Below are 22,847 nucleotides of genomic sequence, written 5' to 3' on the forward strand. Positions count from 1 at the left end.
GGCTCTTCCTACTCGTGTCACCCAATCAGCACGCTTTGCAAACATGGTTTCCTGGTCTTCCAGTAGTGGCTCAGAAGAGAAAGACCCCACCACACATGAGCCCAGGGAAGGGATAGAAAGTTCCAGAGCACAGCCAGCTTTCCATGGCTGGCTGCACCAGGCCCTGTGGACAGAGGTGGGTGAAATGGCCACTGGGCAGGATTGTGTCTCCATCCTTTCCATTACTGCTGGGTTTTGCACTGAGTAGGATTGGGGTCCATGTCCCTGCAGCAGCGAGCTCGGTCCCAAGAAGATGGAGCAGGGCAGCCACAGCCCCTTGCCTTTCCAGAGTCTACTGTCCCTGTTCAGATGACACATTTACAGCCCTGTGCCCTCAATTCTTTGAACATACACCCTCTCCACCACTGCCATCCATCCCTCTCTAACACATGAGCCTGGCCACTCACTGCTGGGCAGAGCCCAGGCAGAGGGACCTCCACAAAGATGATTCTGCAGCCAGGCGCTGTTGGTTCACATCTGTAATCCTAGCTACTCCAAAGGCTGAGATCCGAAGATCGTAGTTCAAAGCCAGCCGGGGCAGGAAAGTCTGTGAAACTCTGATCTCCAATAAACTACCAGAAAACTGGAAGTGGTGCAGTGGCTCAAGTGGTAGAATGCTCGCCTAAAGCTGAAGAGCTCAGGGACAACACCTAGGCTCAGAATTCAGGATCCACACTGACCAAAGAAAAAGATGGTCCTGTAGGGGACCACCACATCCACATCGGATAGCACATTTTAGCCGCTTCCTGGAGTTTTTGCCTCAGAAGGGCCAACAGGCCACAAACTCTTACAACCATGTGCATGGGGCTTGAACTTAGGGCCTGGGCACTGCCCCTGGGATTCTTTTGCTCAAGGCTAGCACTCTACCACTTGAGCCATAACACTACCTCTGGCTTTTTGTTTATGTGGTACTGAGGAATTGAACCCAGGACTTCATGCATACTAAGCAAGCACTCTACCACTAAGCCACATTCCCAGCCCTTTGGGCAAGTTTTAGATAGTGGAGAGGGTTGAAGACTAAGAGGCTGGTGGTGAATATCACATGATGCATGAAGTACTGCAGACAGAGCCCAGGGCCTCCTACAAGTACTTTACCACTGGGACCCACTCCACCCAGGAATCAGGACTTCACCAAATAAACACATATTCAGTACAAAGTGAAGTTCCCATTGCCATGAAGAAGGAGGAAAGTTGCTGGGTTAAAAGCTTTTTAAAAAAAACCCATGAATATATTTATGTATTTATTTATTGGGGTAGTATACAGTATTGAACTCTGGGCCTCGTGCTTGCCAGAAAAGCACTCTACCAACTTAACCACACCACACCCCTTTTGCTTTATTTTCCAGACAGGGTCTTGCGTTTTTTGCCATGGCTGGCCTGTAAGCACAATCTGTCTACTTACTCTGTTCATGTGACTACGATTACAGATGTGAGCCACTACACCTGGCTTTCTCTTTTAGATAGGCCCTAACGCTTTGCCTGGACTGCCTCAAACAACAATCCTCCTATTTCCACCTTCCTAGTAGCTGGGATTGTAGATATGGGCTACTGTGTCTAGCCTCAGGAATGTACAGACTTTCTACAAGAGAATTCAGTACAAGGTCTGATCCACCCTTAAACTTGAGTAAAACATAAAGAAAAAAAAAAGAATAGAGGGGATGAAAAAGGAAGGGGAGAGGGGAGAAAAAAGGAAGAAGAGGCAAGGAGAAAGGAGGTGAGGGAAAGAAAGAGCTCTAAGCCAGCTGCCAATGTCCCCTCTGCCTGCCCTAGTGACCCAGGGCCTCGTCTCCTCACAAATCACCATGAGGGCAACTCAGAGGACCAGCAAGGCAGGGGCATCTTCAGTAAGAGGAAGAGACACAGGAATAGCAGCCAACCTAGCATCTTTGTAACTCCAAGCAGGACTCCAGTTTCTCCCTGTGTTTCCTGGGTGAGCTCTGACTTGCCAGGTTTTGAATGGTTTGGTGACAAGAGTGGCAAGAAGGCCAAGGCTAGATTATAGAAACACCTAGTCACCTGCTGTCTGTACATACATTACGCTGCAAGTAGCATCAACCACAGCAAGTGAAACACTCACGCCTGTAATCCTAACTACTCAGGAGGCTGAGATCTTAGGATCACAGTTCAAAGCCAGCCCAGGCAGGAAAGTCTGTGAGACTCTTCTTATCTCTAATAAAACTCAGAAAACCAGAAGTGGTGCTGTGGCTCAAGTGGTAGAGCACTAGCCTTGAACTGAAGAGCTGAGAGACAGCACCCAGGCCCAGAGTTCAAGCCCCATGACTGAAAAAAAAAAGAAAAGAACAAGCCAAGAGTCATGGGATAGGGCTGGGTGTGGTGGCACACCCCTGAAATCAGAGCTACTCAGGAGGCAGAGGCAGAAGGATCAATAGTTCAAGGCCAATCTGGGTGACATTAATGAGATTCTACCTTATGAACAACTAAAGCAAAGGGGAAGGAGCTTGGCTCAGTTGGCATAACACTTGTCTGCATGTATGGGACCCTGGGTTCAATCCCCAGCACCATTATAAAAAAAGAAAGAAAGAAAAAGAGTCACGGTGTTACATGCCAAGTAGAGTCATGGGCCCCAGAAGAGAGAGCAGCATTTGTTTATGAGAACCACACTGAGATGAGAGAACACAGAGGGCAGGCCTTTGCTCTGAGACCCATCCCCACCCATGTTCTCCTACAGAAGAGTGAAACAGGGGCTCAAAGTTAGAGCCCCTCACACAACAAATGTCCAGGCTCACCTCCAGCCCTGGGGGAACATTCTCTTCTTCAAGAGGTGCTGTCTTCCACCCTTCCTTCCTCCACATTGCCTGACTTTCCCTTAGACCAAGTCACCTGTTTTACAGATAGAAAATCTCTCTTCAACAGCTGGGTTGTTGCACTGTGCTGAAGCATGCCACTCCCCTCCACAGGCTGAGCAGTCCAGAATGTGGCCAGCAGGAGCACATGGCCGCCACACAGTCATCCCCACTGCAGCCTGGGACTCACAGGCAGGGGCTCTGCCACTTTCTTTCTGCAGCCGGGGCTCCCACCAGCCCTGCCTCTCCTTCCCCAAATGGGAACACTCCTTGCAGATCAGGGATCGCTCAGTGTCACACTTCAGGTGGCAGGAGCCCCAGGTGTCTTGTCGCTCATCTTCAGGGATCATAGCAGCTGGGAGAAGGCGGGGTGGCTGGTGGAAGGCAGGAGCCCAGGCCCTGAGGCAGGGCTGTAAACATGGTAGTTTTCTAAGGCCAGACTGGTACGGGGCTCTGCAACCCAGGTTGAGTCTCCAGAGAGTGGTGAGGGACCCGGGCTGGGGAGAGGGCCTTTCTGCATCCTTAGACAACTGAGGGACTACTCTTTGGGAGGAGGAGTACACTGGGAGGAAAACGTGCTCTTCTTCAGCAGGGCAAACACCTTGTGCTCCACAAAGCACAGAAGGGATGCCTCAACAGGGCACTGTCAGCAACGAGGCTCTAACATGGGAAGACATTCTTGAAAGGTGGAGCAGGTAACAAACACTCACCGGTCCCCTGTGCCCATGAGGGCTGCTGAGCCTCAGCACACACTGAGGGCCGAGGGCCAACTGCAGCTGCATCTGTCCCTTGGAGCAGAGCCTCCGTCCGTGTCATCACCCAGGAGGGTGCAGGCCCCAGCTACTCACCACCAGGTGATCTTGAACTCATAGATGGGGCGCTTGCAGTAGTAGTGGTTGACCAGATGCTTGTCACACACACCGATGCACTGGTGGTGCACCGTGAGACCCTGTGCTGACAGGTCGGTGACCAGGCAGTGCAGCAGGTCGTAGACATCAGCCACAGCCTCCCAGGGCCCAAAGGACACGTCCACCTCACAGTGGTGCTCCAGTAGCTGCCGGTCGCTGTCGCCACGCTCAAAGCGCAGGGAGCTGAGGAGTGGGCATTCGTACGGGGTGACCGGCATCTCCTCCTTGAAGACACAGACCTTGAGCTTGGCAAAGCGGGCCTTGCGCTGCACGGCACGCAGCCGGGCGATCTCCACAATCCGCTCCAGGTGCTCTGTGGGGTGAGCACAGCACCCATCATCGGGCAGGGGCGGCACGGGCAGGAGGGAGAGTCCAATTGCACGAGCAGGGGCTCTAGCAGGGGCCTGGCCTCCCACCCCACAGCCACAGGACAAGGCCCAGCTCCCCTCACCCCCCAGAGTGAAGCCCCTCCCACCCTCCACCCCAAGACAAAGACCCCACACACCCCAGGAGACCCCACACCCCACTCCCCAGAACAAGGCCTCCCCACCCCATACCCAGGATGAGGCCCCTGGCTCCACAACCTCAGGACTAGGCCCACCCCACCCCACATTCCACACCCCAGGACCAGGCTGGCCGTTTGAAAGCAGCCTGCAGGCACTGTCCCCCAGAATGCTTGGAGCCACCTTGGGAGGCCAGGCCCCAGCCACAACCCTCACCTTTGTAGTAGGGCATGAGCCCCAGGAAGGCCTGGCGCACCTTCTCGCCCTTCAGCGGCTGCATGTCCTCCAGCTGCTCCAGGAGTGGCCCGATGGCATAGAACTGGGCCTCCTTGTGCACTGCCCGCACGCGCTCCCGCGGAGGCAGATCCCCCGAGCGCAGGAAGTTCAGCACATCTCTGAGCAAGAGGAAAGAGACATGAGGATGGGACAGCCCTGCAGCCAGCACTAAGAGGACTCAGCACAGTACCCGTATCCCCACCAGCACCAAGAGGACACAGCACCTTGGTCCCCATGTCCCTCTCACTGCAGGACAGCACAAGAACAATGAACTACCTCCCCATGAGGGAGTCAGACCAGCCAACAGGCCGAGCAGTGCTTAGAAGATCTCTGGTGCACCAAGTCCTCCACAGGCTTCAGTATGAATATTCGATACATGCACATGTGGTCGTTTTTATTTTTTCCTCTGCTGGGGATGCAACCCAGAACCCTGTACATGCTGCAGGTAAGCATGCCACCTCAGAGCACACCTCCAGCACCTCCAGCCCCAATGAGTACTTTTTTTTTTTTGCCAGTCCTGGGGTTTGAACTCAAGGCCTGGGCACTGTCCCTGCGCTTCTTTTGCTTAAGGTTAGCGCTCTATCACTGGAGCCACAGCACCACTTCTGGCTTTTCTGGTAGTTTATTGGAGATAAGAGCCTTATAGACTTTTCTGCCCAGGCTAGCTTCGAACCATGATTCTCAGATCTCAGTTTCTGAGTAGCTAATATGACAGGAGTGAGCTACCGGCACTGGGATGCAGGCTAGTACTCCTCAGTGTATAGGTTGGTTATTTTACAGCAGGAATATATGCACACAGCACCACATGGATTGGGCCTCCCGTGTCTCCCCATCCCTACTGATGGGCAGCCACTGCACCTCCTCCTTTTCCTACAAGTGGGATCACAGAATGTCCTCTCTGTACCCGACTTCCTCCCCTCAGTGAAGGATCTCTGGGTTGCCCCCGCTGGACATGACAGTATTTGCCTCTGCTGTGGCTTAGCTGCCCTTGACAGTGGGCATCTGGGCTGTGTCCGGTTCAGGGCTATTCTGAGGAGAGCTGCCCTGGCCACTCCCGTTTGGCTCTTCAGCTGTGCTTGCTGGTCACAGGTGGTAGAGAGTTCACAAGATGAGCTGTGGCACTTTCTGCCCCACCAGCAGCATGGAATTCTACATGTCCCATCCTTGCCATTAGTATGACCTGCTGACCCAGCCCACAGCCACACAGGCCAGGCCTCAGCAGAGCCTTCAGCCCACCATGCAGCCTGCCCAGGTGGGAAGCCTGTACTGCCGGCATTGCCTGCACGGTGGGCACTGGGAAGGGATTGGTGCACCTATTTTATTTAAGTACTTGCACGGGTGAACTGCAGGCCAGGCATGAGTACAGTAGCCTGCTTTCTGCTACGCCCTGTCCAGCCCTCTGCTCTGTAGCTCTGCAGCTCCGCCCCCAGACACAGGCACCACTAGTCTGGAATGAATCCAAGTCACCCATTCTGTGTGTCCTCTGGGGCCTCTTCAGCAAGCACCCATGAGCTCTGCAAGACAGTGCAAGGACCAGGAAGAGCACTATGGGTGCTGCCAATGGGGCCAGCCTCTTCCTCCCAAGCAGCCTGGAAACAAGAACCTTTTTATACTTCCACAACAATGTGACACTTGCTTTCTCACTCCCAGACGCAGCAGATGCCCTCACCTCCAAAAACCCCACATGCTGCTGTTAGTATTCTCCCCACCTCTAGTCCTCAGCTCTACCCAGACCTGAGTTCCTCCCTGCCCTAAAGTTCCCACGCTGGCCACGCCCTCCCTCTGCCCAGACCTACCTGCACACACACCTAGCTCACTACCTCCCCCAGACCTTCTTGCCACTTGGATAGGAGCAGACACCATGTGTTCCCTCTCCCAGGAGATATGGCCCCTCTAATAATAAACCTTATAATAATCTTTCTCCTGTGCCTGCTTGCCTCCACATGGTCCCCTGGGATGGTCATGAAGGATTATTACAGCTGCAAAGTCAGTTCACTGGCCAGAGGCTCCTTCCTAAGGACAAAGACCACCCTCCTCGCAGGGGCACCTGAGACACACCAGTGGGAGCTCTGCCTCCCTGTACCTGCGGTTCAAGCTCAAGGACCATGTCAATTCTTATTTATTTTGTTTTCTTGGGGGTTTTTTTGTTAGTCATGGTGCCTGAACTCTGGGCCTGGGCACTGTCCTTCAGCTCTTCAGCTCAAGGCTAGCGCTCTACCACTTGAGCCACAGCACCACTTCCAGCTTTTCCTGCTTATATGGTGCTGAGGAATCAAACCCAAGGCCTCATGCATGCAAGGCAAGCGCTCTACCACTGAGCCACCTTCCCAGCCCCCCATGTCAATTCTTAAGTCTTCTCCAGAGTTAAACTGAAATTCAGGGAATTCCAGCCTCTCGGAAGGGTGACCTGACTAGGGTCCCGCTGCAGCCCTTAAGCCTCATAGACAGCACACAGGGAGCTGTAACCATTTCTCAGGAACCTGAGACTTAGTTACAGTGTTCATGGATACAGCCTTTTTCTAGATTGTTTTTTTTACATGTTTTAGTGTTAAAATTATAGTGATGACAAATTTATTTGGCAAAATTAAGGCAACCCTTTGTGAGCCTTTCCTTCATCTTTTTTTTTTGAGGGGGGGAGGGGGGGCCTGGTTGTGGAGCCTGAACTCTGGGCCTGGGCACTGTTCCTCAGGTCTTCAGCTCAAGGCTAGTGCTCTACCACTTGAGCCACAGCACCACTTCTGGCTTTTTTCTTTTTGCTTATGTGGTGCTGAGGAATTGAACCCAGGGCCTCAGGCATGCAAGGCAAGCGCTCTACCACTGAGCCACCTTCCCAGCCCTCCTTCATCTTTTTTGTTTGTTTTTGTTTTTTCCCTTGAGACAGGTTCTAACTATATAACCCAGGACTGGCCTTGAACTTGAAATCCTCCTGTCCCATCTCCTGATTTACTGAGATTAAAGGTGTGTGCCACAATGCCTGGCTTGAAGAAGCTTCATGCCTGGCAAGAAGCTGGAGGCGTGCTTTGCACCTAGTGGGGGGCTTCCCTCCAGGAGTGGCCCTTCCCTGCCTGCAAGTTCTCTCCATGCGCTGCTGAGTCTGAGGCCTCAGAAGGCCCAGTGCATCCCGCTGGGCTTGGTGGCGTGTGCCCCGGAGTTCCCCAGCTGTCCTTGCTTCCTTTGGCAAAGCAGGTTATAAGTGCACTGGTTAAATACCGTCAATACATAACCTCCTCTGGTACTAGGGACGATGCTAGAGCTCCAGGCTCAAGGGCAGCCACTTGCCTGCATGGCTGCCGAGTGAAGGATACATACCCAAAGTGTGTGCCATCGCGGTCAATGAAGTAGCGACCCTCTGAATCTGTGGGGATGTAATGCCGCCCACTGAACATGGCCGCCAACATGGTGTCCTCATAGCGCCGCAGCGTGGACAGGCGCGTGGTGAAGTGGGCTCCTCCAATGTTCAGGGGAACGACCTCAGGAAACTGGAACGGAAGCACAACAGGTCTCAGCCTGCTCCATCCCCCCGCTTGAGCAGTGCCACCCTACACAAGCCCTAGCATCATCTGAACCCCTCTCCTCTCCTTTTCCCTACACATACGCATTGCCAGTCCTGCCCGCTCTCCAGACCACTGTGAGGCCAGGCCCCTCCATCTGTCTCATCCTCTCAGCAGTCACCACCTCCTCTGGCATCCTGAATTCAGCATCTATAGTCCTGCCTCTCCCGTCTCCTAGGCCCCAAATGTCCCCATCCCTCTATCCAGCAAGCAAAATCACCCACCCAGTGAGGCAGGTGGTCACTGCACAAAGGCTCTGGGCAGGTGAGTGTCTTTTCCCAGTTCATACCCAGGCCCTGCAGAATCCACAGTAGACAGCCACATCCACTCACTCCAAGGGCCTCTCCCCAGGTCCTCTTGGAAGGTTCACTGCCCAGAGTCACATCCCAGCTCCTCCAGAGTGCCTCTACTACACACCAATCCCCATGTGAGTAATTACTATCTTCTGTCAACTCTTTCTGCTGGGTGCCATGCTTCCCACGGGCAGGGAAAGACTTTCTGCCAGTCAGGGGCCTGTGAACTCAGCAGATGTTGGCTGACTGCATCCAGGCAGTCAATCCTCATCCCCTATATTCTGTATTCTCTAAATTCATACCATTTCTCTCCTGCTTAGTCTGCAGTGATTCATCTCCAACTCAGATAAGGTTGTAGAGGCCAGAACTGGATGTAGTCAAGAAAAAGAAAACATTTTCCCTGGAAGCCAGGCACTGGTGGCTCATTTCTGTAATAGTAGCAACTCAGGAGACTGAGATCTGAGAATTGAGGTTCAGAGCCAGATACCACAGACAAATCTATAAGAAACTTACCCCTAAGTAACCAGCAAAAAGCTGGAAGTGCAGGTGTGGCTCAAGTGGCCAAGCTCCAGCCAAGAGCTCTGAGTTCAAGGCCTAGTACCAGCAAAAAAGATTTGTCCTGGGAAGCTCAAGGCACCTCCTTAAAAGCTCAGCTGGTTTTTTTTTTCCTTCCCTTCTTCTTCCTTTTAATGTCTTCTATTGCTTGTGGTTTCTATGGTTTATAACTGAAAGAAATGTGGCTAGTTGTAACTTTCCCACAAACTTCCTTCAAGTCAACTAAAACTTTAACCCGGTACATTCTCTTCAAGGTCACGGCCTCTCTCTGGCTCTAGTCTAACTCTTCTATTATCTGCAGCTCCTTTCCCAGCTTCCACATCCTTTGTACAGCAGTCCTTGGTAGGAGCCAAACATATTAAACAGAACCTACCCCATGCCAGGCTTACAGAATGCTTAACAATGCCTATTCCAAACCTGGCTTGCAGAATGCTTAACCAGAACCAACCCCAGATCTGGCTTGCATGAGGAAGGAAGGGAACAAACAGACTTTTCAGTCCTGCCTCTCTTGTCCCTACTTCTATACCAGGACCCTTCACCAATTCCAGCACTGCCAAGGACTCAAGAGCTACATACACTCTGAGCCTCTTAAGAACCTTTTCCAGAGATGTTCCATACAACCTCGGGTCTGCTCTATTAGAGAAACCAGGAAGAAAATAAGAAATGGCAAGCAGTCTGGGAGCTCATAGGCAGCAATCTGACTGGCCCGCGGGGCAGCTGGCACTCAGGGCCGGCCTTCAGCCTGAGGCTCTGGGTATTTTCCCTCAAACCACACTGGTCCCCAATGACAGCACAAAAAATAGCACCACTGTGTCTCTATTGGCTTCTTTCCCCGAAGGCATGTCCAGAATTTTGCTTATTTTCACAACTTTCCCAGGAAGTGGGGAGTTCAGGGTTCCCAACACGGCCCATCCCTGCGGGGAGCCTCGCCTGGCCCAGCCCCCTGGGGCTCTGTCCATCTCCATGTGTCATACTCTCCTGACTCACCATTGCCTTGGGTCTCCTGGGTCAGTGTCTACCTCTTTTCTGGCCTCCCAGACTTGGGGCGCCTCTTTCCCGCCTGAGGGTCATTCAGGAGTTAGGGTCGCAGTGTCACAGGGAAGGATGCACCTCTCAGCATGTGGGCAAGGGAGCTCAGGGTCCCAGGTGGCCGTGGATGCCTCCTCGCACCTGGGACCCCAGGCCCTGAGCCCCTAGGTGGGCGTGGACCCCTCCGCACACCTCCTTGAGGGCTTGGGGAGGACTTGGGGCACCGGGTCAGGGTGGGCGTGGACCCCCTTGGCGCAGCCCAGCTGGAGCCCCTGCTCTTGGACTCTGCCAGCAGTTATTGTCCTCTTGAGGGTCCGAGGACCCCTCCCACGGCCTCGGGCCACACGGGCGGGAAGCGTGGGGGGTCCAGGGCTGGAGCCAGCAGCCCGGTGGGCGGGCAGGGTGCCACAGGGTCCCACGGGGCCGGGCGCACAGCCCGGGCTCGTCCACCAGGTCGGCTCCCTGCACCTGCTCCCGCCCCACCCGACCGGCCGGTACCTCCTGGGGCAGCAGGGGCAGCGCGGGCCCGGCCTGCGTGGCCGTCGGTGTGGCCGGCTCCAGAAAGTCGTCCTCGGCGTCGGAGCTGGACATGGCGCCGTCGGGCGCACGGCTGTCTGGCTCCCGCCCCGTGACTACCACCATCCCTCTGGCTCTGGGCGGTGGGCGCGGCTTCAGGCAGGCGAGGATGGTGGCCCCGGGCTCTAGAGCCGAGCGGCGCCAGGCATGACGCGGCGGGGGACGCCGGGAGCCTGAGCACGCGCGCAGGAGAGGGCGGCGGCTGCTCAGTGCGGACCTCCGCGCCGACTGCGGGCCGCGGGCCTGACCCGGCCGCCTCCGGCCACTGGCAGGGCTCGCCTCAGCCCCGCCCAGATTGGCAGGCGGCTCGCCCAGTCAACGCCGCTGCGCGCTCCGCCTGCGCCCAGGAAGCCAATGGGAGGTCGCCCGCTGGCCTGCCCCGTTCTGATTGGCTGTCTGGCCAGCGGGCGCGCGCTCTCCATCCATCCCGCTCCTGCGGGTGGGTGGGTGGGCGGGGGCGCGCTGTGGGGTGGGCCGCGTCCCGTCCCGTGGGGCTGTGGTGCGGGGTGGGCGCCTGGGGAGGAAGAAGTCTCGTGGGGCCGCGGTGCGGGGTGGGCGCCGCGGGAAAGAGCGCGTCCCTCTGGGCCGTGGTGCGGGGTTCCTGAAGGAGCCGAAGTCACTGCGGCCGCGGGTGGAGCTGGCCGCGTTCCCCTTTGCTCTCCACGTTCAGGGAACAGAGACAGCGACGACCCGCGGCCCAGGAGGAGACCGGCCGGCCGTTCCCGTGCGCGGACGCAGCGAGCCCCGGGGCGGGTGCCGACCCGAGACGTTTCCACATCCGTCCCCCAGTTGATCGCCGCCGCGCTGAGCGGAGCCCAAGCGAGACCTAGGCTGGGCCGTCGCAGTCCCTCAGAGGCCCCGCAGCCCGGGACACCGCGGGTCACCCCCGCCCGCCCCCGTAATCCTGGCGCTGCGGGTGCGAGGGCGGGCCCGGGCCTTCCCCTCATCTCCTGACCTCACTGGGAACCGTGTGCGCGCGCCCGCACCTCCGGTCCTCACCGGGGATTCCGGGGTGAGGCCGCGCACTAGAGCATCTGTTATCTGTTAGGCCTGGAGGCGAAGGCGGGTTCGGATCTTTAACCGGACGAGGGGTGGCGGGGACCAGCGCCCTGTTCTCCCCTCAGCAGGTGGGCCTCACCCCTGCGAGCCCCCACAGCATCCAGGAGGCCCAGGGTGGGATGGGACGGCCCGTGTCCATCGCGTTTTCCGGGCCCTGAGCTTTTCTGTGCCAGGCTAGTGCCCTAACACTTGAGCCACAGCTCTACTTCGGCTTGTTCCGCAGTTAACTGGAGACAAGAGTCTCAAGGACTCTCCTGCCTGGGCTGGTTATGAACCTAGATCCTCAGATTCAGCCTCCTGAGTAGCCAGGATGGCAGATGTGGTGTTCCACTAGACATTTTCTTTTCCTTTTTTTTTGGGGGGGGGGGGTGGCTGGTCGTGGGGCCTGAACTCTGGGCCTGGGCGCTGTCCCTCAGCTCTTCAGCTCAAGGCTAGCGCTCTACCACTTGAGCCACAGCGCCACTTCCGGCTTTTTTCTTTTTGCTTATGTGGTGCTGAGGAATCGAACCCAGGGCCTCATGCATGCAAGGCAAGCGCTCTACCACTGAGCCACCTTTCCTTTTTAGGGAAAATACACACACACACACAAACTTTTGAATGTGAAAAAAAAAACTTAAAAGTGCTGATTCAGATCCTGATCTCTAATTTTGTTGAATAAATATTTTATACTTATATGAACAATAAAATGAAAGGGGGAGGGGCTGGGAAGGTGGCTCAGTGGTAGAGCACTTGCCTTGCATGCATGAGCCCCTGGGTTCAATTCTTCAGCACCACATAAGCAGAAAAAGCCGGAAGTGGGGCTGAAGCTCAAGTGGTAGAGTGCTAGCTTGAGCTGAAGAGCTGAGGGACAGTGCCCAGGCCCAGAGTTCGAGCCCCACGACAGAAAGGAAGGGAGGAAGAGAAGAAAGGTAGGAAGGAAGGTAGGAAGGAAGGAGGGAGCCAAGCATGGTGGCACACTATAATCCCAGCATTTAAGAGGCAAGAGAATCACCATTTGGAGGCTAGGATGAGCTATATCATAAGACTGTCTCCAAAAAAGAAAGAAGGGGGTGGAGGGAGAAAGCATCTGTTTTCCATATAACCCTCTTTGGGTTTTAATCTTGATTTAAATATTTTAAAAAATTATAGATAACAAATGAAACACAATGTTCCTAACACAACCAGCACATACAGCTCATGCCTCTCCCTCCCAAATACTGTGTGCATCATTATGGGCAGGGTTTCTGTCCGGTAGGGATATACAGTACAGAAAAAGGAAAACCACGTGAAGAGTCATTGGAAAGAAGACTCCATAGCTGGGCCCCAGTGGCTCACACCTGTAATCTTAGCTACTCAGGAAGCTGAGATCTGAGGATTACAGTTCAAAGCCAGCAGGGTAGAAAAGTCCATGAGACTCTTAGCTCCAATAAACTACTTAGAAAAAGCTGCAAGTGGCACTTTGGTTCAAATGGTAGCACACTAGCCTTGAGCAAAAGCAGCTCAGGAACACTGCCCAGGCACTGAGTTCAATCCCCAGGACCAGAAAAAAAGACCCTATATAACCACCCACTAATCAAGAGCTAGAACCCTGGCAGCTCCCCATGAAGTCTGCCTCCATCTTCTGAGATCACTGTTTTCCTCCTTCATCCTCCGATGTATCCATCTCTAGACAACACAGCCTGATTTGAGCTGTTGACTCCAAGTGGATGGCACATCACTATTGATGAATTTTAATTATTCTCCCATGTTGTGCATGACAAACTGCTGCTGTGAGCTCAGTGTCACACTCAAAATGACGTGGGCCCCATGGACTCTTTACCTTTCTTCTTCCCTCCTCCATGTCCTTCCTTCAATCCTTCTAGGACTAGGGATTCAACTCCAGGCCTTGTGTTCACTAGGCAAGTACTCTACCACTTGAGCCTTGCTTAGCCCTTTTTTATTTTTTAGGTACCTTAAGATACAGGGTAACACTAGACCGAGAGCAGTACAGAGTTAAAATAATCTATAAGGTTATTAGAGGTTGTCAAGCATTTATACAAGTTTGAGGCTAGCCTGGGCAACTTCATCTACCCCTCAAAACATGGGTTCAGCTGGGCACCAGTGGTTCATGCCTGTAATCCTAGCTACTCAGGAGGCTGAGATGTGAGGATCACAGTTCAAAGCCAGCCTAGGCAGGAAAGTCCATGAGATTCTTATCTCCAATGAATCACAAAAAAACTGGAAGTGGTGCTGTGGCTCAAGTGATAGAGTGCTAGCCTTGAGCTGAAGAGCTGAGGGACAGCACTCAGGCCCAGAGTTCAAGTCCCACGACCCCCCCAAAAAAGGGGGGGTTCATACTAAACAACTCAAATTTATATCTATTATTAAACAAGCCTTTTCTGTGTTAAATAATTTCCCACATTGCACTTCATTAGCAGGCGGTCCTAAATGATGTGGGTGTGCCCCATGTCATTAAATCCTCTCTTCTCAATGAGTTGCTTCCTTTTTTTTTTGTCCTTATAAATACATTGCAAATGTAGAGAAAGCTTTGACCACTCATGGGAGTATCTGTTTGGCCAACAGGGGGCATGTGATGGCTTCCATCTCAGAGCAAGGCTGGCTGCCATTTCTGCAGCCCATAACCAACACAAAAGTGGTTTCACTGTAAAAAAAAAAAAATCACTGAATTCTGGATCTTCTGTAACAACCAGCAAACTCTTGAAAGAATAAAAGTTACTTATTGTTTTAACAAGATTAAATGCCCACCCATACATATCCAACAGTCAAAATACTGAGCTTTTTTGTTAGGACTCAAGCCCCAAGGTAACAGAAAGGATCTCTCCTCATGTCCAGTGCACAATAAGGTAGCGCTAGATATGCCATGTTAGACACTACACCTCTGCTGAACACTACTGAACATGCAGGGAAGCAATTCAGTCCTGAAAGCACTAACTTGGCCTGACAAATGCCCAGATACCCCCTAGAAATTCAGATTTGTTTCCAGTTTTGTTTTCTTTTGTCAGTCATGGGGCCTGGGCACGTCCCTGAGCTCTTCAGCTCAAGGCAAGCACTCTACCACTCGAGCCACAGCACCACTTCTGGTTTTCTGGCAGTTTAGTGGAGATAAGATTCTCACAGACCTTTCCTGCCCAGGCTGGTTTTGGTAATCCTCAGATCTCAGCCTCCTGAGTAGCTAGGATTACAGGCATGAGCCACCAGCGCCTAGCTTTGTTTTCAAACAGGGTCTCACTGTGTAGCCTGGGCTGGCCTGGAACTCACAATCCTCCTGAATCTGCTTCTAGGATTATAGGCATGTACTTTGATACCTGGCTATGTCCAAAGCTTTATGCAAAGGAAGAAATTGTACACTTAAACAGATGGGCTCACACATATTCCTAGCTACTCAGGAAGCTGAGATCAAAGCCAGCCCAGATAAGAAAGTCTGAGACTCTTAGTAATTAACCATAAAAAGTCAAGTGGAGCTGTGGCTCAAGTGATAGAGCATTAGCTTTGAGCAAAGAAGCCAGAAATAACACCTAATTCCAGAACTCAAGCTCTAGGCCTGGCAAAAAAAAAAAAAAAAAAAAAAGATTGCTGGGTGCTGGTGTTTCATGTCTAATCCTAAACTACTCAGGAGACTGAAATCTGAAAATCTCTATTTTAGATTAGCATAAAACTCCATCTCAGCTGGGCACTAGTGGCTCATGCCTATAATCCTAGCTACTTAGGAGGATAAGATCTAAGGATCGTGGTTCAAATTCAGCCTGAGCAGAAAAGTCCCCATGAAATTCTTATCTCTGAATGGAAATGGAGCTGTTCAAGGAGAGCACCCAGATCCTGCGTTCAAGCATCACAACTACCAACAACAACAACAAAAAGACTCCAGCTCCAAAATAACCACACCTCCAACACAAAGCCAAACTGAAGGTGTGGTCAAGTAGTAGAATGTAAGTTGAGCAAGCAAGTCAAGCAAGTACAAAACCCTGAGTTCAAACCCCAGGACAAGAATGAAGAAGTGGAAGGAGTCTTGCCCAGCCTTCTTCATCATCAACCAGCCAGCTTTGAGTCAGTAATGCTGTGTGTGTGTGCCTAGGCAGTGCTTGAAATAGGAGTTTAGTGTCTATTGTTCTTGTTTGACACTGAGTTCACAAAGTCTAGCAAAGGGCAGCTGGTGTGCCTTTTGCACACACTATTTTACCCACCAATTACTACATTCAAAGGTGGTACTTAACAAAATTGTTACTCCACCATCATGGTGACTTCCACACTTGTGTATAGATGGCGGTTGCAAGGAAGGTAGTAGTTACAGCACAGACACACTGGAGCCAGCCTGTCCCTGCCCCCCAGAGCTTCACACCAATTGTCTACCCTTCTCCCTTACACCAGTCAGCTTGTCCCTGCCCCTCCCAAAGCTTGGGTTTGAACTCATAGCCTTATACATGTCAGGCAAGTACTGTACCACTGAGCTATACCCCAGTCCTTGGCACCTTAAAAGACAGGGTCTCCTTATATGGTCCAGGCTGGCTTGGAACTCATGTTTCTCCTGCTTCTGCTTCTTGGACAAGGGGATTACAGGTGTGCACCATAGCACTCAGCTTTACTCAGTTGGCACTTCTTGAATTTGGCCAACAGAACTTGCCCTTGATTCAACTGAATATACTTCATCTTTATGCAATACTAAAAGTCATATACCATTTGGAGAAGAAATGTCACTCTTCATAAACCTCAAGAAAAAGGTGCTTATACCAGAAAAAAAAAAGACCTTGAGAAGGTAGGATGTCCCAGATTGGATTCCTCAGTAAAGGGAAGACCCCTGAACTGGTCATCCTGGGCCACACCTCCTGGTCTTTTCCTACTCTGCCCTCTCCCAAGAACAATGGTGGGCAGGTATAAGAAATAAGAATCATGCATTTCTGTTGGGGGCTGACAATGGAAGGTTCAATTTGTAATCCTAGCTACTCAGGACGTGGAGATCAGAAGGACAGAGATTCAAGGCCAGACTTGGCAATGAGACCCTTATCTCAAAAACAAGCTTGGCATGGTGATGTCTGCCTATAATCGTGGCTATGCAGGAGGGAGTAGGTAAGACGATTGTGTCCTTGGGAGGAAAAAAAATATATAGGAGACCCTTTCAGAAAATAACTAAAGCAAAAAGGGCTTGGGGGAGGGGCTCAAGTGGTAGGACAAACTCTAGGGCCGGAGTTCAAATCCTAGTACCACCACCACCAAGAATCCTGAACTCCTTAAGGGATGTGGGCAGGTTATACCTAACGGTGCCTACCCCTCCCATTCTCATAGGCTCTGGAGAGGTCTATGACCTTTGTCCCCCAAAGCTGGGGGCTCAGAACTTACACAAGAAATGATGCCTGTCAAGTGCTCTGTGGAAGACTGTCCTGCATTTGAGACCACAGCAGATGACCAAGGCTTCATGAGGAAATAGGGTTTAAGTGGCTAAGCCCTTACTGAGGCTGAACCTCCCAGGGTGGGGGTGGGGTAGAAATCTGGGTGAGGACATCTGAGAAGCAGAAGAGGGAAAGGAGCCAAGAGCAAGGGGCCTGCAGCAGGAGCAGCGAGGGGACGGGGTAATAGAACTGCTTAGATGTTCACAACCGACTCAGCAGTAGGCAGCTGCAGAAAGTTCTGGAGCGAAGGAGAGACAGAGCAGAGCCTAGTGCTGATGAAGCTGCAATGCTGAACTAAACTGCAGGGCACAGGATGTTTGGCTCTGGCTTACATCTCTAGCACTACTGGGGGTGGAGGGCAGAAGCTCCCATCAGAGGGGGTTGAACTGAAGGAAGGCTGGGAGGCTGCTGGAAGCATTCATCACTTACCAAGAGCCACTTTGCTAGAAGCCAGAAGAACAAAGACAGCAAAGGACACAGCGCCTGTCCTGCAGGTAGGAGTCAACAACAAGAGTCAGAGCTAGGGCATGGTATGTAGAGGCAGGGCAGGAGGCCAGGAAGAGGACTCTGGAAGAACTACAAGGCCAGAGAACAAGAGGGCAGCTACCAGACAAGGAAAGGTGGAAAGACATCATGGGGAGAGGTCGGTGTGCAGGTGGCCTGCAAGAGCTGGGCACAGGCACCCTGGAGCCTGGAGGCAGCAGGTTCTCACAGACACACTGCAGAAAGATGCGGGGGTCTGCAGGAGCCATGGGCAGGAGCGCAGTGTCTTGGGCCTTGTGTGGCCCTGAAACCACAACCTGAGCAAACATGAGCTACTGGAGTGCTTCACATTTAAAGCTTTTATTTTGAAAAATAAAATACAAAAGTCATTGAGTTGTAAATGTATACTGTCATTTCCCACCTTCTCAGAAACAATACAATGAATTATTTAAATAATTAAGGTACTTAATAGTATCCACATCGGTACACTTAAAACAGGCACACGTGTTCTACAAAACACTGGGACACGCACAGACAACCTATTCCGAGTGAGGTGGCTGGCTCTGCCCGCGGAGCGCCACGTTTGAGCTCCGGAGGCAGGTCCGGGGCCAGAGGAGGAAGAAGAGGAGGAGGAGGAGGAAGTAGAGGAAGAGGAAGACCAGGAGGAAGAAGAGGAGGAGGGGGAGAAGGAGGAGGAGGAGGAAGGACCGCCGTGATGATGCTCACAGGACTGTGATCTCACAGGACTGGGAGCATGAATCAGGTCACCAGGGGCCAGGTATGAGAACCAGGCTGCTAGCACACTCGCACGCAGGCAGGCACGCAGGCATGCGCACCCACGGGGTGCTCCTGAGAGGACGGCTGGTGCTGCAAAGTCCCTTCCACTCACAGGCAGCAGGGGTCTCCTAGGACAAACAGACAGAACATGGTTACCACATGCGTCATGGCCCGCTCAGCCTGCACCTCAGCCACCTCCTCAGGCAGGTGCCAAGTAGCCAGGCAGGAGGAGGCTGGGAGCCCTGGGAGACACTGAGCTGAGAGTAGTCTGGGATGCACTGGGTGCTTCAGGCTATACCTGTGGCAGCTGCAGTGTGGAGTTGCGGAGGGGGACCAGCAGCTCATATCAAAGTCATGGCACTAAAAGGAGGGTGCTGAGTCTCCTGGAAGGACACACAGGGTCACACGTCCCCAGCTTCCCCCCAGCTCGGCCCAGAGGAAGACCTAGCACCGTGTGGAACAACGGGCAGCTGGGAGCAGTGGACATACAGAGTGCCCAAGGAAGCTGATCACCGTGCATGCTGGTGCAGTAGGGCCACACTTCCCTATGTTAAAAGCAAATTTCCCAAGGCCTAATGACAGCCATCACGCACGCATGCATGCACTCAGCAGAGGGCAGCTGAACACTCCACATTCTCTTCGGTCCCAAGGCCCACAGTACTATTAATTCTATTAGTGATATCATGACTTTGACATGACACAGCAGTGCGTTGCTGCTTATGTTTAGACCCCATGAAGACAGCAAAGTGTAAAAATCTCACTCGAGCTACTCAGCTTCAGTTTTCTCATCCAGTACGATAGGAATATTAAGACCTGCGTGCCAAGTGCTCTGAGAACTGAATCAATTCAGGTGTCTTATTGTACATTTTATACATCACAACATATTGCTTTGTATTTATGCCTGGCATGGAGTGTGCACCTTGTGCATGGTTATTACATAAAGCTCAGCAAGCAAAACTATGAGAAAAACTAGGAGATTTTCTTTCTTTTTTGGGGGGTGGGGGGTGGGTCAGCTTGCACTCTAGGCCTGGGTGCTGTCCCTCAGCTCTTCAGCTCAAGGCTAGTGTTATACCATTTTGAGCCACAGCACTACTTCGGGTTTTCTGGTGGTTTATTGGAGATAAGAGTCTCACAGACTTTCCTGCCCAGGCTGGATTTGAACCTCGATCCTCAGATCTCAGCCTCCTGAGTAGCTAGGATTACAGGCGTGAGCCACCAGAGCCTGGCTTAAACTACGAGATTTTTAGGAAAGCTTTTCAAGCCCCAAACAATGAAAGGCATCCACAACATCTCACTCAGACCATAACTGTGGGTTCAGCAGGCGGCTTTGCCCCCACAAATGAGCTGGTTTCCTGGCATCTGCCAAGCCTTACCTCAGGAGTGAAAGAGGCCTTGGCCAGGCTACTCCACTTGCTCTGTCTGTTGGAGGAAACAAAAGATATTGTAAAGTCCTTGAAGCTGTCAGCATGAGAACTGACAGTTCCCAATGACACATCAGGCCAGCTGGCAGGCTTGACTCAGACTTGCAAGTGACCCCAGCCTGAAACTGTCATAAAAATGAAGGACAGCAGGTTTCTTCCTTGGTTCCAAGGAGGGACACTAAACCCTCTGACATTTCCTGATAATGGTTGTGGTCATGCATGAGCCCCTGAGTCATACTGAGTACACAAACAGTTGAGGTGACTTGGGATGAGGACAGGTCACCTGGAAGATCACAGTTGGGACTTTGACTCAGCCTGACCACCAGGCTACATGGATAAGCCTACAGGAGAAATCTGGGTACTGAGGCTCAGGGGTACTTCCCAGCTAATGAACCCACAGATGTCTGGAAGGGTAGAGTGCCTGATTCCACAGGGAGAGGGCACAGCGGCTCTATGCCCAGAGGTCCCTCTCTCCAGGCCTTGGTGACTCTTCTTTGGCCAAAGAAGAGTCCGAATCTGTTCCTATTATAATAAAGCTGTATATGCAAGTCTGGCACTGGCTAACCACAAGTCTATGACAGTCTAGGTGTTTGCAGTTCTAAGTTCCACCTTTTCTAAATCTATGTATGTGTGCATGGAGGAGGGGGAGGAGATGCTAAAAGCTAAACACAGTAAGGGTTGCAAAGAGCCTGCCAAGACTTCTAATTTCAGGTCATCCTTTTCTTATTGATTTGTTGAAACTCTATATTCTACAGCTAGATCCTTTGTTCAAATGTTTTCTCCAATATAAGGTTCACTTTTCTAGTCTTTATTTATTTTTTGCCAGTCTTAGGGCCTGAACTCAGGGCTGGGCACTGTCCCTGAGCTTCTTTTTTTGTTCAAGGCTAGCACTCTACCACTTGAGCCATAGCACCACTTCTGGCTTTTTCTGTTTATGTGGTACTGAGGAATCAACCGAGGAATCAAACTTCATGCATGCTAGGCAAGCACTCTACCATAAGTCACCTTCCCAGCCCCTTTCTAGTTATTTATGACTTAAAAAAAATTTTTTTGTGCCAGTCCTTGGGCCTACACTCAGGGCCTGGGCATTGTCCCTGAGCTTTTGTGCACAAGGCTAATACTCTACTACTGAAGCCACAGGTCCACTTCTGGCTTTTTGGTAGTTAACTGGAAATTAGAGTCTCATGGACTTTTCTGCCCTGGCTGGTTTCCAACAATAATCCTCAGATCTCAACCTCCTTAGTAGATATGATTACAGGCATGAGCCACTGGCAGCTGGCTCTTTTTATGATTTTTAACAGGAAAATAGTCTCAATTCTACTGTGGAACACTACCCGTCTTTAGGTTAGGAAACTTTTCCTTGTTAGGTTATGAAGGCACTCCTCACCTGTGGGAACATCACTGTCTTGTAGTTCACAGTCTACATTCCTCCTGGAAATCACTGGAATCTCTGATAAGCCCTGAACCCTTTTGTTTTAGTCTCAAATTCCATCTTTGACTCCTTCAGACCTCTGCATACCAGCCTTAGGGTTTGGTGTTCCTTAGAACACTATCTGGGTTTATTCTCTGGCTCTGGCTTCCAAGCCTGTGTGAGTAACAGACAGGGGACCTGCGCCCTGCTATTCTTTTTTTTTTTTTTTGTCAGTCCTGAGGCTTGAACTCTGGCCTAGGCGCTGTCCCTCAGCTCTTCAGCTCAAGGATAGCGCTCTACCACTTGAGCTACAGCACCACTTCCGGTTTTCTAGAAGTTTATTGGAGGTAAGAGTCTCATGGACTTTCTTGCCTGGGCTGGCTTTCAACCATGATCCTCAGATCTCAGCCTCCTGAATAGCTAGGATTACAGGCATGAGCCACTGGCGCCCAGCTGCCCTTCTATGCTTAATCCTGAAGATCTATTCTGATTTCTCATCTGCAATTATTTTTTCCAGTCCCAGAGCATGAACTCAGCTCTTCAGCTCAAGGCTAGTACTCTACCTCTTGAGCCACAGTGCCACTTCCAGTTTTTCTGGTGGTTAATTAGAGATAGTCTCACAGACTTTTCCTGCCCAGGCTGGCTTTGAACTGCGATCCTTAGATCTCAGCCTCCTGAGTAGCTAGGATTACAGGCATGAGCCACCGGCACCTGGCTGAAAACATTTTTAATGAGTGAAATTGATGAATGACTCCTAAGTCTATGCAAGTAAGAATATGCCTTATAAATTCTCTGAGTAATATTTATCAGCTACTGATGGTAGTCATTACACAATGGTCAGCTTGGAAGAACCTTCATCTCTGGATAAGCCACAGCTTCTCCTAGAGAAGGCAGCTCATTGATATTGGTGCAACAGGTGACTTTCAGATATACCTCTCTGGGTGTGTATGTGTTTTCCAGCTTTTTGGTGGCTAATTGGGCTTTTCTGCCCATGAGATTGGAAATGGCACTGGGGCTCAAGTAGTAGAGCACTAGCCTTGAGCAAAAGGAGTGCAGGGACAGTGTTCAAACCCCAAGTTCAAGCCCCACAACCAAAAAATAAAAATAAAAAGAATGTAGAAGAGCACAGAGGGTGCCCATACTTTATTACGAAGTAGATTATCAGGAGGCTGGGAGGAGACACCAAGGCACACTGACCCATATGAACTCCTGTGTGGTTCATGAGTGACGCTTAGCAATGGGCACTCAGTTAACAGCAGGCCACCTGCCTAGCTTGGGAAGACACTGAGCTCTCTGAGATGATGACTGTTAAATTATCATGGCAGTGATACCACATGCCAACCTCTGCCCCACAACACCTATTGTCATCATTTTTTTGTCAGTCCTGGGGCTGAACTCAGGGCCTGGGCACTGTTCCTGAGCTTCTTTTGATCAAGGCTAGCACTCTACCACTTGAATCACAGCGATACTTCTGGCTGTTATTGTGGTACTGAGGAATCGAACCCAGGGCTTCATGCATGCTAAGCAAGCACTCTACCCTAAGCCACATTCCCAACCCTCTGTTTTATCTTTTGAATGTCCTATCTCTTAAAAAAAAAAAGTTGCCTTTCTGGAAGCCCATCTCTTACAAAACAAGAGGAAGCAGCAGATTTCATATATAGTACCTGGGGTTTTTCCTTAAGAAAATCAGGTAGCTGAAACTCTCCTTTGTAGACCTGGAAAAAGCAAAGCAAGTATGAGAGGAAGGAAGTAGGTACATGGTCAGCAGTTCAGGACAGTGTGGGGCTGGGTATTTGGAGTCT

General features: G+C 51.6%; 2 protein-coding genes across 2 annotated transcripts in view; both read right to left on the bottom strand.

Moving 5' to 3' along the window:
* Nucleotides 1-2,376: 2,376 nt before the first annotated feature.
* Kctd7 (potassium channel tetramerization domain containing 7) lies at nt 2,377-10,695 on the bottom strand. The gene is made up of 4 exons (XM_013033228.1): nt 10,457-10,695; nt 7,840-8,009; nt 4,471-4,649; nt 2,377-4,064 (listed from the first exon to the last, which is right to left on the bottom strand). Exons 1-4 carry the CDS (start codon nt 10,598-10,600, stop codon nt 3,688-3,690), a joined length of 870 nt encoding a protein of 289 aa, XP_012888682.1. The 5' UTR covers nt 10,601-10,695; the 3' UTR covers nt 2,377-3,687.
* A 7,403-nt stretch (nt 10,696-18,098) lies between these two features.
* Tpst1 (tyrosylprotein sulfotransferase 1) overlaps nt 18,099-22,847 on the bottom strand; it is a 47,299-nt gene continuing 42,550 nt past the window's right edge. The window contains exons 4-6 of the mRNA XM_013033182.1: nt 22,710-22,760; nt 19,587-19,632; nt 18,099-18,341 (exon numbers count right to left, since the gene is read on the bottom strand). Coding sequence (XP_012888636.1) covers nt 19,615-19,632; nt 22,710-22,760 — 69 coding nt within the window. The 3' untranslated portion in view covers nt 18,099-18,341; nt 19,587-19,614. The remainder of the gene's footprint in view (nt 18,342-19,586; nt 19,633-22,709; nt 22,761-22,847) is intronic.

Source organism: Dipodomys ordii, unplaced genomic scaffold (genome assembly GCF_000151885.1).
Source record: "Dipodomys ordii isolate 6190 unplaced genomic scaffold, Dord_2.0 Scaffold164, whole genome shotgun sequence".
Lineage (NCBI taxonomy): Eukaryota > Metazoa > Chordata > Mammalia > Rodentia > Heteromyidae > Dipodomys > Dipodomys ordii.